This window comes from Zalophus californianus, chromosome 7 (assembly GCF_009762305.2).
Source record: "Zalophus californianus isolate mZalCal1 chromosome 7, mZalCal1.pri.v2, whole genome shotgun sequence".
NCBI lineage: Eukaryota > Metazoa > Chordata > Mammalia > Carnivora > Otariidae > Zalophus > Zalophus californianus.
Window position 1 is genome coordinate 145,386,507 of NC_045601.1, and position 17,721 is coordinate 145,404,227.

At 44.6% G+C, this 17,721-nt stretch overlaps 1 protein-coding gene across 1 annotated transcript in view; it reads left to right on the forward strand.

The window, feature by feature from the left end:
* The window catches only part of ZKSCAN8 (zinc finger with KRAB and SCAN domains 8), a 36,602-nt gene extending 20,400 nt beyond the window's left edge, over positions 1 to 16,202 (forward strand). The window contains exons 7-9 of the mRNA XM_035728454.1: positions 8,236 to 9,080; positions 10,672 to 10,766; positions 14,900 to 16,202. Coding sequence (XP_035584347.1) covers positions 8,236 to 8,873 — 638 coding nt within the window. The 3' untranslated portion in view covers positions 8,874 to 9,080; positions 10,672 to 10,766; positions 14,900 to 16,202. The remainder of the gene's footprint in view (positions 1 to 8,235; positions 9,081 to 10,671; positions 10,767 to 14,899) is intronic.
* The last annotated feature ends 1,519 nt before the right edge of the window (positions 16,203 to 17,721 follow it).

Genomic DNA, 17,721 nt, shown 5'->3' on the forward strand with positions numbered 1-17,721 from the left:
CAACAAAAGACCTATCTGGCTCCGTATGTTTAATAGTGCCATGAGAAACCCTGGTCTAGATACATTTAAGGTATATAGGAGAAAGAAAAGCGATGAATACCAGCACTGCGATTAGAAGAGTTAACCGGCAAACTTTAAAAGAGCCCTGTGTATATGTTTTATAGTATGTAAGACGAGAAAAGAAAAAGCCTTAAATGATGGGAGTTCACAGCAATATACAGGTTGGGGTGATGGTAAACCATAAAATGGTTGATGATGACGTTCTAAGGTGGCTTTCAGCATCAGACCTGCCTCCACGGTCGCTCCACCATTCTACCAAGTAAGTGTTGTAGGACCGCAAGTCTAGTGGTAGCCTTCCCTGTCTTGGTTCATTACGTAGAACCAAAGATAAAATTTCGGCAGGGGGCCTCTAACTTATAAACGACTTAGCTTTGGGGACAACACAATCTTCAACAGCCCCTTGGGCAGTCCCTCTAGATAGAATTAACTATTCCAAGGAAGCCACAGCCAGAAAGAGTTTGCCAAGTAAAACACCCACTTACAAAGGTTTTAGCAGACTGTTAAGGAGAAAATGTGATTTCCTATGGTTTAAAAGATCAAGAATATTCATCTTTTGTAGCTCCTTGGCACCTAAACAGGTTTGAAAAGGATCAACTTGAGATAGTTGGTTTCAGTGTGTTAACACACCAAAGAAATAACTGCGTTTCTCTGTTGTGTTGAATTATTCATGGTCTATAGAATGCTAGGCTTGGAAGTGACTTGAAATTCTGTAAATGGAGATCCAGAGGGGCCTGTGGCTTGCACTGGGTCACCCGTTCAAGTTAGTGGTACAGATAGAGAATCTAGGCTTCCTGATGCTTTGCCCATTTCTTTTCCGGCTGTTTATACCCTCAGGTCTGACCCTTGTAATACGTTCTTAATTTGTACTCTGCCATGAGATGGATTCAGACTTAGTGCCTCCAACTGTAATGTTTCGTTTCAGGAACTACTTTTACCAGCCTGTATGTCCATACAAGTATGCTGACTGGTGTCTTGAGTTAAATTCTTCCAGAAATGGCTAGTTCGAGGGAGTTTGCGGTGTTACCACGGTCAAGTTTTGAAAGCCCTGGTCCCTCATCTTAAAGCACAGAAGATTTGCAGCTCTGGCTTTCCGAGCTCCTGCGGTCCCGCGTGTCGGTTTTAGGGATCCTGTTGGGCCCACCTCGAGATGTTCCAAAATTCAAAAGTCGTCCGTCCTACACTGGCAAAATCAGGACGCCCAAAGCTCGTTAAGGAGAGGCGCCACACAGGTGCCCGAGGCCGGAACCAGGTTGGGGCAGCTAGAGGGCCCGCCCGGAAGTTTTCGGGGGGCCTCCCCGGAAGTGCCGGGACTTCCGGTCCGTGTGCGGCGGCGTGGCGGGCGCTGCGCGGCGGGCACCTGCAGGCTGCCTCCGTCCCTCCGGGACCCAGCACGCGGGGGCCGGGCCGGCGGTCTTTGGGGCCGCGGGCGACGCCCAGGTGCGGCTGGCCAGAGGGGTTTTCTCGCGGTTCGGAGCTGCTTCCTCTCGGGTGGTAAGCCTGGGCTTTGCTACGGCCTCCCGAGCTTTATTGAGTCCCCGCAGCACCGTGCCTTCCTGGTAGACCCTCCGCTCGCCTTTCCGGACGGAAGGGGGACGCGGCGGACGACTCGAAATGGGTATAGGAGGGGCTTCCCCTCCATTGGCGTGCCCAGGGCGGGTCCTTCCGAATGCAGAGCACACGTCTCTTGCAGCCTGGCGGTCGTCAATCGCCCGTGCCCTTGAGCAGCCACCTCTCCGCCCCCTGCCGCGCTGCCCTCCTCCCGGCGCCGGAGCGCAGTGGGACGCTGTCGGGGGAGAGTCCGTGGCACAGGCCACGCGGGCCACGCGGCCGGCGCTGTCACAGCCTTCTTAGCAAGTTAGCGCCCCGTTTGCCTTCTCTCGCATCGCTTCGGCACTTTGTGTAACACCTATGGCAGGCTTCGCCTTTTCTGAGTAAAATAACGTTTCTTTCACAGAAGAAGGGTAACGGAAAAAGAGGCCCTTAAGAGGAATCTTGCCGGATTGCAGACTCCAAAACTGTGTGGCAGACGCAGAGGGCTTGTTTTCGCTGGTTTTAAGAATTCTGTTACCAGAAAACTCCCTGTCTCTCAGCTGGCTCCAGCAGCCCGGTTGACAGTGGCTGAGGCCAGTTTCTAACCATGAGGCCTGAGGAGGGCCGGGCGGCTCTGGGAGAGGGGCCGGCGTGGGGGCGGGGCGTCGCCGGGAACGTGGCTGAGTGGGATGAACCCAGACAGCAGCAGGGGAAGGGAGAGGTATCAAGTCCTCGTAAAACGTTTAGTCTCTTACGTATGTGTCGTCTTCTATTTTTTGGGACGTGTACGTCTAAACCTGTGATTGTGGCCAAATCACTTAATCTCTCTGTGCCTGCATTTCCTCGAATGTAAACGAGGAGGATAAAAAGCACCTGCCTAGAATTGTTACCAAGATTACATGAACAGTTTGTGATACATAAGTAGTATTTAAATATTTGTTGTCATTATTTCTTTTTCTCCCTATCTCCCTGGGATGGGTCTTCTCTCGATTCCTTTGTTTATACAGTGATATATTCATGATTTCATGTGTTTAATTTTTTTCCAGGTCCCAGCTCTCGCATGCATTTAAGAAGTAATCTATCAAGAAATACCAGCCCCGGGAGCAAAGGGAGAACCACTGTCCCTCCAGCTCCTACCCAGGAATACACCATTGAAATATCAACTACAGGGACTCTTTACCCCGCAGGAGGGTAGTAAGTGTTAAACTTTGACATTCTGTGGTCTTCGGAAGTAAGGGACCTCGGGAGACTTTTTTTTTTTTTAACTTATATAACAAGATCAGGGTAAGGGTGTCGTTATGAATTCAGCAGAATCTGATTCAAAGTGAGGGTGGAGCAAGAGGGCACCCAGTGCACTGCTGCCATTTCCACAGTATGTTATTGTTCGAGAGTTCCACGTTTACTGCCTGTTGTTTGAGACATAAATTGTGTATGTGTGCTCCATTTTTTACTTACCTTTGACTGCTTGTGGTGGTTTGTTTTTTTTTTATCTTGCAGGAATTTTGATTCTCTGTATGGACCCCCAATGTATCAATCTTTTCATTCATTGCCTCTGGATTTGGGTTCATAATTAGAAAGGCTTTCTCATACTGAGGGTTTAAAAGACCTCCCACATTTTCCTCTGGTACTTTTTATAGTTTACATTTTAACACAACTTCAATTTATTTGGAATATTTGCCTGAGTATAGACCAAGGAAGAAATCCAGTTTAACATTTTTCCAGATGATTACCTAGTTCTCACCACACATTTATTGAGGAGTCTACTCATCTTTTTCTTACTGATTTAGTACCTTTATTCTATGCTAAGTTTCTCCCTCTGATTGCATCTATTTCTGGACTTTCTATTCTGTACCATTTGTGTGTCCCCCTCACAGTAGGACACTGTACCACTGAGACTTTATAATCTGTTAAAGATCATTTAGAACAAGTGCTCCTTCATTACCCTGCTTTTTCAGTTTTCCCAGAGTCTTGCTTGTTTACTTCTCTGTGTGAGTGTTAAAATCTACTTCTAAAAAAGTTTGTATTTTTATTGGAATAGTGTTAAATTTACAAATTAAGAAGCAATTTCTGAGTGCTAAGTGGAAGGATTTGGGAGTGCATAGATCCGGGTTCAGATTTCCTCTCTGCTGTGTGGTTCCTTGTCCAACCTCGAAAAATCTGTCTCCTTTTCCGTTTTCATACATGTGAGAGGAGGACTGTACCGTCATCTTTGTGGGAGTAAAGGAGGTAGGTCTACAGTGCCTTGTTTGAAGTCAACAGAACCCCGTCCGGTGCCGGCTCCGGAACCACCGAGAGGGAACCTCCGGGGCCCTAGAGCGGCCCGCCCGGCGCGCGGCGCGGGTGTCTCTGTTCCCGCCCCGACGTGCGTGCTCCCGCCCCGACGTGCGTGCTCCCGGAGCCTGGAAGGTGCCCGTGGCGCGTCGCCTCGTCCGTGCTCCCGGGTTTTGGGTGCGCCCTGAGGCAGCCCCGTTGGCTCAGCCGCGTGTCCTTTGCCGCCTCCGCCCGCTCCTCCTCGGCTCGGGGAAGGGGGGCGCGCGCCCCGGCGACGTCCCCGCGCCCCCGGCCGCCGCTCCTCGGGGGCGGCCGACCCTGCTCGCGCGTCACGGGGCTGGATTTAGGGTGCGGGGCGTGACAGCCCTGGTAGCCGCGGGGCCCTTGGCAGTTCTCCTGAGGTGTTCTTGAAAACTCTTCGCCTCAAAGAAAAGGTAGCTGAAACGCCTTTCTTTCGCATTTTCGGTGCATGGTCCCTCGCCGCGCCCGGCCCCTTTCTCCCGTTGGAAAGATGAGCGCGGACGCCTCTCCTCCTCCTCGATGGCCTTTCCCCGGAGCTCAGAACGTCAGCCCAAAGCCGTCGGGTACCGGAAGGGTACCTGACACACATCTGTAGCTTAAGGCCGTGTATTCAGAGAAATACGTGTGTGCCTTGTCGCTGCCGGAAGTGCGCGCGGTTTGGGGCTGCGAGGGGAAGAGGCGGCGCCTGGCGGCGGGGCCGGGCCGGTAACTCCGCTGCGAGAAGCGGCAGCCCCGGGGCTGTGCGGAGGGCCGCGGCTTCCCCGCGTTTGGCCGCTGATAGCGGCTTAGCCACGAGCCTCCCCGGACCGCGCCTTCCGGATGCCGGGCCAGAGCCCGAGGGAGAGCCCGACAGCAGCGAGCCTTTGCCCGGAAGCCGCTGTTCAGGGGACGCGACCCGGCAGCGTCACAGAAACGGCTCAGCGCCTACGCCGCGGCGGGCGCTGCGCGTGCGCCACACTTGGGGGGAGCCTCCGGAGCCGCCCACGACGGGAGGGCAGCCGGACGCCTAAAAAACACCCGTTTGCGTAAAGAAACGTTCGGAGACACCACCCGCGAGTAAAAGTGCTTCCTTCCGGGGGTGGGAAACGGGAGGGTCATGGTGGAAGGAAGACTTCCTGCTTGTCGTCTTAGAGAATTTTGACTCTTCAATTGTATATTACCTACTCAAAAACAGACTCATTTTTTAATTTTTATTTTTTAACTCTTATTTAAATTCCAGCTGATTAACATACAGTGTTATAATTTGATACTCATCATGACAAATGCACTCTTTAATCCCCATCACCTATTCAACCCATTCCCCACGGCCCTCCTCTCTGGGTTCTTTGTAATTAAGGGTCTGTTTCTCGATTTGTCTCCTTCTCTTTTTTTCCCTTTGTTTTATTTCTTAACTTCCACCTATGAGTGAAATCCTATGGTATTTGTCTTTCTGTGACTTACTTCGCTTAGCATAGTACACTCTAGCTCCATCCCTGTCTTTACAAATGGCAAGATTTTGTTCTTTTTCTAGCTGAGTAATATTCCATTGTGTATATATGCACACACCATTTCTTCTTTACCCATTCATCAGTCAACGGATATTTGGGCTCCATAGTTTGGCTATTGTAGATAATGCTGCCATAAACATCAGGGTGCATGTATCTCTTTGACTCGGTGTTTTTATATTCTCCAGGTAAATACATAGTGCAATTGCTGGATCATAGGGTAGCTCTGTTTTTAACTTTTTGAGGAACCTCCATACTGTTTTCCAGAGTGGCTGCACCAGCTTGCATTCCCACCAACAGTGTAGGAGGGTTCCCCTTTCTCCATATCCTCATTAACATTTCTTGTTTCCTGACTTGTTAATTTTAGCCATTCTGACTGGTGTGAGGTGGTATCTCACCGTGGTTTTGATTTGAGTTTCCCTGATGATGAGTGATGTTGAGCATCTTTTTTTTTTAAGATTTATTTGTTTATTTTAGAGTGACAGCACAAGCAGGAGGGGCAGAGGGAGACGGAGCGAGAACTTAAGCAGACTCCACGTTGAGCAAGGAGCCTGACCCGGAGCTCAATCTCATGATACTGAGATCAGGACCTGAAGCAAAACCAAGAGTCAGACGCTTAACTGACTGCGCCACCCAGGAGCCCCTTGAGCATCTTTTCATGTGTCTGTTGGCCACATGTGTTTGTTTTTTTTTTTAAGTTTTAATTTTTTAAGATTTTATGAAGAGAGCAGGAGCTGGTGGGGAGGCAAAGGGGGAGGGAGAAGCAGGCTCCCCAGTGAGCAGGGAGCCTGATGTGGGTCTTAATCCCAGGACCCTGGGATCATGACCTGAGCCAAAGGCAGATGCTTAACTGACTGAGCCACCCAGGTGCCCCATAGACAAATTTTTTAAAGTTTTTTTTTTTAATTTTTTTTAAAGATTTTATTTATTCATCAGAGAGAGTGTATAAGCAGGGGGAGAGGCAGAGGGAGAAGCAGGCTCCCCGCTGAGCAAGGAACCCGATGTGGGGCTCGATCCCAGGATCCTGGGATCATGGCCTGAGCTGAAGGCAGATGCCCAACTGACTGAGCCACCCAGGCGTCCCTGAAGTTTATTTTATTTTTTAAAAGATCTTACTTATTTGAGAGAGCACAAGGAGTGGGGAGAGGGAGAAGCAGGCTCCCCCCTCAGCCAGGAGCCTGACATGGGCCCAAGCTGAAGGCAGACACTAACCCACTTAGCCATCCAGGTGCCCCTTAAGTTTATTTAAAGTAATCTCTACACCCAACATGACCCCAAGATCAAGAGTCGCATGCTCTTGTGACTGAGCCAGCCAGGCTCCTGGCATAGACAGATTTTTAAATAAAATTTTTAGAATAGTTTCTGGGTACTCTGGACATTTTAGAGTTATAGAAAGATTTTGAAGATAGTACAGAGAGTTCCTATATACCCCACACCCAGTTTCCCGTATTAATACCTTACATTAGTTTAATATACTTATAAATACTGAATTACTGTTGATTATTATTAAAATCCATACTTTATTCATATTTTCCTCATTTTTACCTAATGTCCTTTTTCTGTGCCAGGATCCCATGTAGGATACCGTATTACTTTTAATTGTCACATCTCCTTAGGCTCCTCTTGGGTGTGATGGTTTCTCAGACTTGTCTTTGAGGACCTTGACAGTTTTGAGGAGTCCGGTTTTTTTGTAGAATGCCACTCATTTGGGATTTGACCGATGTTTTTCTCATTATTATACTGCCGTTAAAGGTTTTGGGGAGGAAGACCTCAAAGATGAAGTGCCATTCTCATCATATCAAGGGTACATACGGTCCACTTGCTACTGCTGAGACATAAGACAATTTGTAAAATGAAAGAGGCAGAGAGGAGATAGAGATAATTTATGTAATTTGAGTTTGCGGCAGAAGTTTTATCAAGTTTGGAGACAATTGGGTTTGTTCCCAGGGGTAAGAGAGAGGTCACAATCCACCAAGCTTCTGCACGTTGGTCTGTACTGTAAATATGGAACGGGCCAAAGGAGCCCCGTTCTTTGGAGAGGTGAGGGGTCTGTTGTGCCACAGTTCCACGGGAGACAGAGCATCCCTGCTGGCCAGGTGTTGTCCTGCCCCATCAGCTACAGCCGTGGTGGAGCAGGTGGAGCTGCTTTTACCCCCGGTTTCTCTGACAGCCCGCATAGTTGGACTTCCGTGAGTGGTAAAAACACAGCTGTCAGTGATGTTACCAACTTATTATCTGTTGAATTTCTGCTGCTTTTGCTTTCTCTATCCTTCATCTGCTCTACTGTCTACAGATCTCTTCAGTTCCTGTCTTGTGTCCCAATTTAGTTAAATATGATAAAAAGTCTGTCTAAGTAGGAACTATGTATTATTTTTATATTCACTTATATTTCAGATTCTGTGCTTTAGATACCTTTATGAAGGGTAAATTTTAAATAGTTTGAGTCAGATGTTCATTCTGTTAGTTTTGTGATATGTTACGGCGTAGAGACTAAATAAAACATTTGATCTGGCTGTCATACAAGTGGTGTGTCCTGGGTTTCTCAAACATGTTTGAGAGTTCTAGTTAAGTCTGTATCCTGCCCTGTTGCTTTAGCAGCAGGGAATAAATTACAGTTGAAAGTTTGTTCGTTATTATTTCAGGAATCAAGGCCAGAGGTATGAATAAGGTGGCGATTCTGAAGGGAAGATTTTTGTAAGGATGGACCCACACCAGCAGATTGCCAGCATATATAAGAGGGATACATTTCAGATTCCCAAGTATGAAAAAACCTCTCAGTATATGAACCAGGTACAAAGGCCTGAGGACAGGCCCACAGACGAAAGACGGTATACATGTGAATGTGGAAAGAAGTTTGCTCAGAGCTCAGGCCTTGTTCGACATCGGAGAATCCACACTGGAGAGAAACCCTATGAGTGTCATCACTGCGGAAAAGCCTTCAGTGTGCGCTCAACCCTCACTGTGCATGAAAGAATCCACACTGGTGAGAAGCCCTATACTTGTAATGAATGTAGGAAAGGCTTCAGTGTGAGGGCACACCTGATCATCCATCAGAGAATCCACAATGGAGAGAAACCCTATGAGTGTAATGAATGTGGCAAAGCCTTTAGCGTGAGCTCAGACCTTATCAAACATCAGAGAATACACTCTGGTGAAAAGCCCTATGAGTGTGACAAGTGTGGGAAAGCCTTCAGCGTGAGCTCAGCCCTCATCAAACATCAGAGAATCCACACAGGAGAGAAGCCGTATGAGTGTAAGGAGTGTGGGAAGGCCTTCTACGTGAACTCCGCCCTTATTAATCATCAGAGGATTCACTCTGGAGAAAAGCCCTATGAGTGTGGAGAATGCAGGAAAGCATTCAGCCAAATCTCCACCCTTATCCATCACCAGAGAATCCACACTGGAGAGAAACCGTATGAGTGTGATGAGTGTGGGAAAGCTTTCCGTGGGAGTTCAAATCTTACCAAACACCAGAAAATACATGGCAAAGGAAAGTGTCTTCAGTGATTTATGTGGTGAAGATATTCCAAAGGCCTTTTTTGTATCAGAAGTTAACACCAAAAGAAGGGTATGGTAAAAGTTAGTGTTTTAATTGATACTTGGTCCCTTAGAATATTGAAGAAGTGAAAAAGTCAATGAAAATGACTCCAGAATGGTGACTAGTTAAAGTTCTAAAATCACATCTACTGAGAATGCCACTTTACAACTCATAAGGTAAAGCCTTTTAAATATATACTATAATGTAGTTTGTTTTGGTTTAGTAAGAGCAAACGTCAGTAATTCAAACATTGTTTTTATTTTTCTCATGTACAAGCCTTTTGTTTTTGCTGCCAGTATTATGGGTGAAACCTATTAAGTTTTGAAATCGGAAGTAGTGTTGATTGGTGGGACAGGAACCACATATTCTCATTGTTTCTGGAAATACTAACCAATTGGTTTTCCTTTCTTTGCCTTGGATGTACCTCTGTTCTCTCAGGAGTGATTAGATAGTTGGGTTAGTAACTTCCTTGGCAGAGGGTACACTGCCTCTTTTTAGGTAGGAATCCAGTAGATAATTCTTCAGGGTCATTCTTGCTTTGCCAACAAAATCCCAGGCATTTTGACTTACTGATCCAAAAAACCCCTACACTTGACGGAGCTTTCTGAACTAAAAACAAAAACAAAAAGCCTTTCTAAAAGCTTCAGGTGCTCCAAACCCTTGCATTTGGTGTTTCTCAAAGTGCAGTGTGGCATCTGCAGATTCAAGAGGGTATGCGGATGGGACTAACTTGGAAACTGTTGAGTTGGCATTGGTTTTAGGATGACTTTCAAGGATCTATTTGAGTGACTCCTTGAAGCTTGATGCCTCATATCAACCAAGAGTGTGGTAGATTCGAGAAGTGGTAGAAAGTTATTGAGTTTACTTTGGAAAATGTCTTTTTTATGTCTGTGGAAATCCCAGAAGAGCTGTTCATCAAACTGTACCCTAGCTTTCTAACCCCATCCCCAGGCCTAAAACCCAGAAGTTATATATGCACATACGAAACTCAGGAAAGAGATCTGGACTTTAAAATTACTTTGTTACTATTTTTTTATATTAATAGTGATTTCTAACTCCTGGGTAACAGGCCTGAAATTCTTTTGGTCCCTGAAACTAAATCCCTCGAGGTTGAAGATGAATACCAAATTGATGGAAAATGCAGATTGATTTGGTCCACAGTGTGGATAGGCAGAAGGAAACATTCTCTGGGAAGGTGAAATGATGTTCACTCCTCAGAGTAGGATGACTCTGTGTTGTAAAGGGATGCACAGTTCCCAGGATTTCTCACTTCAGTCCAGTCAGCCCATAGATACACTGGGGTCCATGAAGCTTTGCACCAACTTGTGCCATCAATCACTGAGGTCCAAGATGCATGTGGAAAAGCACATCACAAAGTCTCTGGTATTGAGATAGTGCTTAACCCCTCTGCCCAGGTAACTGTAGACACGGACATGGGGGCTGAACACAGAAGGTCATGGTTATGGCGCTCAAATTGAGGAAACAGGACCTCACCTGGGGCATGGGGCATGCTAGAGAGAGTGAGGCACATACCTAAAGGCAGAAATTGAGGGCCTCAGCAAAACTCTAGGAAATTGTCTTTGCTATGCTGGATTGAAAGTGTGAATTCCTTTGCCCTGCTTCTTTCTGCCTTTTGACAGTTGAAGGAGACTGGTTGCTCCTTGCTCTGCCCTAGAGAGAGTTCCCTGCCACCCTGTTTCTGTATTGTTATCATTAGTGTTTTTAGTGTTTGCCTCTTTGGCCCCAAATGTCTTGGTTTGTCCCTAGGGTGGAGGTTTGCAGACAGACTCTTCGGGGATCAGCACTGAAGAGATGCTATATCCCACCCCAAACCAGCACAGCTGAATCCTAAGCAATAAGTGGTGAGTATTCTGAAGACTTTGAAGGAGCAGATATTCTGGAGAAAAAAAAAATTTCTTTTACTGAAGAATATAGTGTTAGGAGATCAGGATGCATGTAACATGGTTATTTCTTGTGAGCTCAAATTAAGGTGTTAATGATCATCTGTTGTGGGTTGGGCCTTGTGCCAGGCACTAGGAATACAAAGATAAATGAAAAAATCGCCCTGCTGTCCCAGGGCTTACAGTCGGTTTGGGGACAGGGGGAAGGGAGCAGATAGGAAACAGTAATTACAGTGATAAAGCCACTAGGTTTGTACAGAGGGCTTGGCACTGAAGGTGTAACAACCACTGGTGGAAGGGTTGAAAAGTCCTCAGAGAAGGGAAGAAATGAAGAGTGAGTTCTTCAGCCACAGGAAAAGGGACAGGAAGATACATTGGGAATCACATGCTAAAAGGTACGTGTGTGCGGGCACCTGCGTGGCTCAGTCAGTTGAGCGTCTGCCTTCAGCTCGGGTCATAATCCTGGGGCCCTGGGATCGAGCCCCGCACAGGGCTCCCTGCTCAGTGGGGAGTCTGCTTCTCCCTCTCCCTCTGCTCCTACCCCCGCTTATGCGGTCTCTCTCTCTCTCTCAAATAAATAAATAAAATCTTAAAACAAAAAAAAAAAGGTATGTGGGGGGAAATGAGGGAGGTTTTCACTGATTATAGAATACAGTAGGGAAATAGTGACAGATCACACTGAAGACAGCTGGGGGCCAGACTGTGAGATTCCTTGTTATCTATGCTTGAAAGTGTGAAACATCCTCTCTGGGCTAGTGTTGAAATGTAGTGAGAAGTGCATTTTACCTTGTAACTCTATGCCATTGTTGGGAGGAGACAGCCCTTGTTGGGCCTCTTGCACTCCTGCATGTCCTGCTGGCTAGCACGGCAGGACCCTGGCCACACTCTTACCCAGGCCGCTTGTTCGTATTGTTTATGCCCCTGCTAGCCTTGAGAGATGAGGTCATCTCTCTTGGACAAAAAGTAGATAAGCTCACTGTGTGCTTATTGGTTGGTTGGTGTTCTTTATGGAAAGTTCATGGATAGATGCCTATACATGTTGTAGGAATTATTTACATATTCTTAATGAGAGTCCCTTTCACAGAAAATACAAATACCCTCTTCAACTCTATGGCTTGCCTTTTAATTTTCTTAATAATGATGCCTTTTGATGAGCATTAGTTTTTTAAATTTATTAGTCCAGTTTATCTTTTTCTTTGTATCTTTTTGTTTGGTGTATCTTTTGAAGAATTCTTTCTCTGCTTGCGATCATGAGACTGATCTATATTTACTCCTTAAAAGTCTTACAGTTTTGGGGCACCTGGGTGGCTCAGCTGATTAAGCGTCTGCCTTCAGCTCAGATCATGATCTCAGGGTCCTGGGATCGAGCCCCATGTAGGGCTCCCTGCTCAATGGGGAGTCTGCTTCTCCCTCTACCTCTGCCTCTCCCCCCTACTCATGCTCTCTCTCACTCTCTTGCTCTCAAATAAATAAAATCTTAAAAAAAAAAAGTCTTAGTTTTGCTTTTCCATTTATATCTATAACCCATTTAAAATTGATTTAAAAAAATTTTTAATTCATTGTAGTTAACATGCAGTGTTCTATTTGTTCCAGATGTACAATATAGTGATTTGGCTGAAATTGATTTTATGTATGAATGAGGTAGTTAAATTTCATTCTTTTCCCATGTGAATATCCAGTTTATCTTGCATCACTTATAGGAAAGACTCTCTTTTTCCCCCACTGTTGTACAGTGCTCGTTTGTCATATATCAATAGTCCATATATGCGTAGATCTGTTTCTGGTTTCCCTGTTATGTTCCATTGGTTTATTTGCCTTTCCTTGCATGAATACCACTTTTTCCTAATTATTGTACCTTTACATTATGTTTAGGTATTCAGTGGAACAAATCATCTTACCTGAGGAGTCTAGCTTCATTTCTGTGTGTGATTTTTTTAGACCTGATTATAGGCAATTATAAATGCTTTACCCCTCGTAAGGGGAAAGCTGCCCTCCCACACTAGACTTTGAGGCACAGCTAATGCATGCAGTCTGAGTTGCACTCAAGGATTCAAGACTGCCTGGACAGTAGTGCTCTTAGACATCTCTGTCTAGCCCAGGCACCTCCATCTGGAGGCCTGTCACTGGGGGCCTTGCCTAAGCAACTCTGCCAAGACTCCCTTATTGGGGTAGAGGGAACTTGAAGACACTTTTCCCCACTCGGACTCAGTAGTCAGTACTTTTCCATTCCCAGCCTTTTCCCCTCTTCTTCCTCCTGGCCCCCAGGTCCATAAAATGACTGGACCCTTTTGTTTAGTGCTCTCTTGGCAGTGAGACAGTCCCCACACCTGTGCTGATTCACCTAACCCTCGCCTGGCACTGTTCATGGATTAAGAAGGGAACACTGCAGCTGCCAGCACTTTGTCTTGTGAAGCGTCTTGCTAACACCAGTGCAGTAAGTCATGAAAGGCTTAGCTGTTACTTTCCTGTTTGCCTGTGTTAACTGACCACTGCGACACCTGGCAGCTGGTGCGCCGAAGTGCTGTGAAATGGTACAAGTTGACTTAGGCTACTTATGACCAACTAGATTTGTATTATGTTACCAAAACTGCCTCCCCACCCTGCCCTGTTACTGCCCCAAATCTCAGTTACTTACAGTACAAAACATGTTCTTGTTTATGTTGTGTGTCAGCTATGGGTCAGTTGCAGCTCTGCAATACATTCTCTCCACTCCGGGATCCAGGCTTAAGGAGGGAAAGAAAAACAATGGTAGGGCCACACAATGGCTTCTACAGCATATACTCAGGAGGAGTGTATGTTGTTTCCGCTTATAGTTCATTAGCCAAAGCAGGTCAAATGACCAAGCTTCTTAACTATATGGTGGGGAAAAAGATCCTTACAAAGATGGCAATAAGTAACTAAGAAAATCTTCCATGGAGATAGTATATCTACCATGATGGCCAATATTTATGGAATACTTTCTATGCCAGGGCTTTTTCTGAGTGCCTTATATGTATTTTTTTCTCAATAAAAAAACAATGATACGAGATACATACTACTATACTCCCATTTCACAGCTGAAGAAATGGAGGAACAGTGACATTAAAAAACTTGGTCATTCAGCTAGGCAACGATCGAACCAGGAATTGAAACTGGAAGTCTAACCTGACAATCTGTTCTCTTAACTACTAACTGTAAAATGAGAGTTTTAATATGAAGGTTGTTTATGTACCACATTGGGCTCTAAGAGCCAGTGTCTTACACTGGTAAAAACTTTAAAGGTGAGATCCAAGAGCCCTGTGAGATCTAAGAGCCCTTGGTCTCAACCTGTTTTTAACCTCTAAGTAACTGTATTATACTAGACAAACACCACCTAGCTAGGCCTCAGTTTCTATATATAAAGGAGACAGGCTAAATAGTCTCTGATATCCCTTCCAGCTTTGAGATTTCTATAATCTCTCCAGAGAGAAAGTAAAATGCTTTGTTGATGTGATGGCCTCTCTAATCTGCTTTATATGTTGTTATGTTCACAGGGGGTCTTCAATAAGTGTTGCGTCTCCTTCCCAGTCCCTTCCTCCTATTTTACTTCTGTTTTACATTAGTGATATCATACTAACAGTAATAGCTTCCATTTATTGAGACCTAGTCTGTGCCAGGTACTTTTTTAAGCTTCTTAGGTTAATTATTTCATTTAAAAAATATAGATGCTATATTTAGAAAAGAACAAAAGCTGAAGAAAATGCTGTAAACGTCCATTTTTGAGAACTTTTAAAAAAGCAGAGGAAAGGGGCTCCTGGCTGGCTCAGAGGAGCATGCGACCCTTGATCTTGGGGTCATGAGTTCTACCCCCATCTTGGGTGTAGAGATTACTTTAAAAAATTAAAAAAAAAAAAAAAAAAAGGAACAGGAAAATAACCCAAAGAAAGGAAAAAGAAGAAAATACTAAAGAGTAGAATTAATGAAAAAGCAAGTATATACTCTTACTTAGAACTTCCACATATAAAAAGCCATGTTTTAGGTGATTTCTCTCTGTAGGCTGCTCTCATTTGTTACATTTGACTTCGTTCTGCCTCTAGGGAAAAAATGCTAATTTCATGATCAACCTGTTCTTTCAGATGGTGACTCCTGGCCCTAAACAAGGAGTCCATTTCAAAGCAGAGTTTTGCAGAATTCCACCGCCAAGTGAGGGAGAAGCCCCTTGAGGAATCAGCTTATGGTGCTTCAAGCCAAGCCAGAGTATCTCTCTGATAAAGGGACCTAAGACACTTGGGAGAATTTGCCCTGAAGTTCACTTCTGTCACTGCTCTGGGAGTGGGAAATATTCCCTTACCTTGTGTACAATTTCTACTTGTAATAAACTAATAAAAGAAGCAGCTGCTCAGTCTAAAATGAGTGATCTAAAAATATCTCTCCCTAATAAAACAAACCGTGGAACACCAGTGGTCCTGACTAAGCACCAGCATGTCCAGACTTGAGGAAATCCTATGAGTATTCTCAGCCTGGAAAGACCTTCAGTGTAAACCTAAGGCCCATTACACTACACAACAGAGAAGCCATTCCTGAAGAAGAGTCCCACCAGAGTAAAGAATGTGGCAAAGCCTTCAGATACTGGACTGGTCTTGTCAGATAGCAGAGAACTGTTGGGGATATCTTCAGTGTCATAAACATTCCATGTGAGCTCAAGTCTCATTAAACATAGATTCCCTTTGGACAGGAGCAAGTAGGGAGGTCTTCATTTGGAAGCAGTGCTTATTACCAGAAAACCCATAAATATAAAAAAAGTGGGAAGGCCTTCACTAAAATCAGTCTTCTGTATGGGTAAATCCACATTGCAGCAAAACCCTGTATGTGTGACTGCTTTGGGGACACTTTCAGCATTACCTCAATTCTTAAAGTGTATTAAAGATTCCATACAGAGAAAAGCTCTTTGAGTGTAAGTGATTTGGAAAAGCCTCCAGTCAAAGTTCAGATCTTACCAAACATCAGTCTGCATTGGAGAGGAGCCTTATTCCTGGGACAGGTGCGGGAAAACCTTTCAATGAACTCATCTCTTACCCGACATCAGAGGATACAGAACAAATAAAAACCTCAATTGTGAAATAATGTGGTAAAGGTACAGGACTTTTTCAACATAAAGCATCACCATTAAGAAAAAACTCAGCTGGGACACCTGGCTGTCTCTATTGGAAAAGCATTTGATTCTTGATCTCAGGGTCGTGAGTTCGAGTCCCACATTGGGTATAGAGATTACTAAAAAAAAAAAAAAATTGCATCAATCATTTTAGCATTATTTTATGGAATTACAGATAAGTGCTATTAGAGACTGTCAGGTCACTTCATGGGCCAAGTTGAAACATATCTATGACAGATCTCCATGGGATTTAACTGTCTTTGTCACAGCTTTCATTTTCTGTAGTAAAGGTAGAGAATAGGGAGAAGTCTTTTTAACTATTCACAACCTTTGGTGATTGAAACATTATTTATTACATTTATTTTCAGTTTGGAATTTATGATGCTAATTAAAATAGTTTTTCTACAAATGATTTTGACATTGATTCCTCTGATGCATCAAGTATACCATTTGTACCAGACTTATTCCCTTTCATTTTTATAGTGTTCATAGATCTAGGAAATGCTGCAAATATCTGTGGTTAGGTAAATCGTTTCACAGAATTTCCTACCCCTTTGGGAAGAAAAAATAGAAGTGTGGATGGGCCACGTGAACTTGTTATTTGCTAAATAATGGACTATATTTACCTCGTTTGCTTTTGCATGTCTAATATATGGAATAGTGACCGATATGGAGAAGGCTTGGAACACATGCTCCTTGAAGGACGCCTTGAAGTGGGTGGTTATCAAGTCAACCTGAAGAGGGAGCTCTAATAGTTGGTCATAGGATCTGCCCCCTTCCCAGGCCTGGTCCACAGATAAGCTTGGGTACTCATTGTGGATTTGTTATGAACTCAGTTCGTGGTGCATCATAATCATTGGTCTGTGTGTGGCCTTTCGTTTTTATACATTTTACTTTTATCTCTACTCACATTCCAATCCCATTTCTCCCAATTTCCTCCACTCACCCTTATTTAAAAAACTGGTATGTTCTATTTCATTCTGTGGCCATTCTGCTTTTTGAAATCACTTAATTATGAATTCATTAATTAACTATATGCAGATCTAATCCTTTAACTGCTCTATAGTGCTTACTTAGTCATTTGTTCATTCTTTTAATGAAAGCTATTTAGGGTTTTAACCAACTTCGGCTCTGAACACCTTTGGGAGTGTTTTTTCTGGGAAACAGGAGTGAAATTGCTGGGCCACAGGTTATGCACAGTGTAAATCTCACTAGCATGTATTGATTCCTGTTCCTTGTGAACTAAGGGACCTATCTGGCATCTTAATCTGATCGTGATATCACCTTTTCCACATGGGTTTTCAAGAGCTGCAGACTTCCAAACCAGGTAGGCACCTTCTCATCTGGTGGCAGCTTGGGCTGAGGCAGATTTCCAAAATAGGAATAAAATGAAATTTCAACTTCAAAAATAATACCTGACTTCTCAGGATCTGGTGATGCAAAACTTGATTCTGCTACTTAAAATACAGTGTAATCAAAAGAGCTACATACCAGACCATGCTATGGGCAAAGGGGAAATAAAATCTTTTCTATCTAAGAACATCCCAGAAAGGGAGTGTAGGAGATGCAAAGGTGCTGACATATTGGAGGAACAGCTCGGCTGATGAGAAAGACCAAGAAGAAACATGGGCAGAGATAAAGAGAGGGCCTATAGCAAGGAACTTGTAGGCCCATGTATAGACTTTGGTTTTTACCCTGAGTGAATTGGAAGGCTTATTGCAGGATTTTGAGCAAAGATGTGGCATAATCTGTCTTAGGCTTTGAAAGGATTCCTCTAGCTGCCTTGTGAAGAGCATACAGGGACAA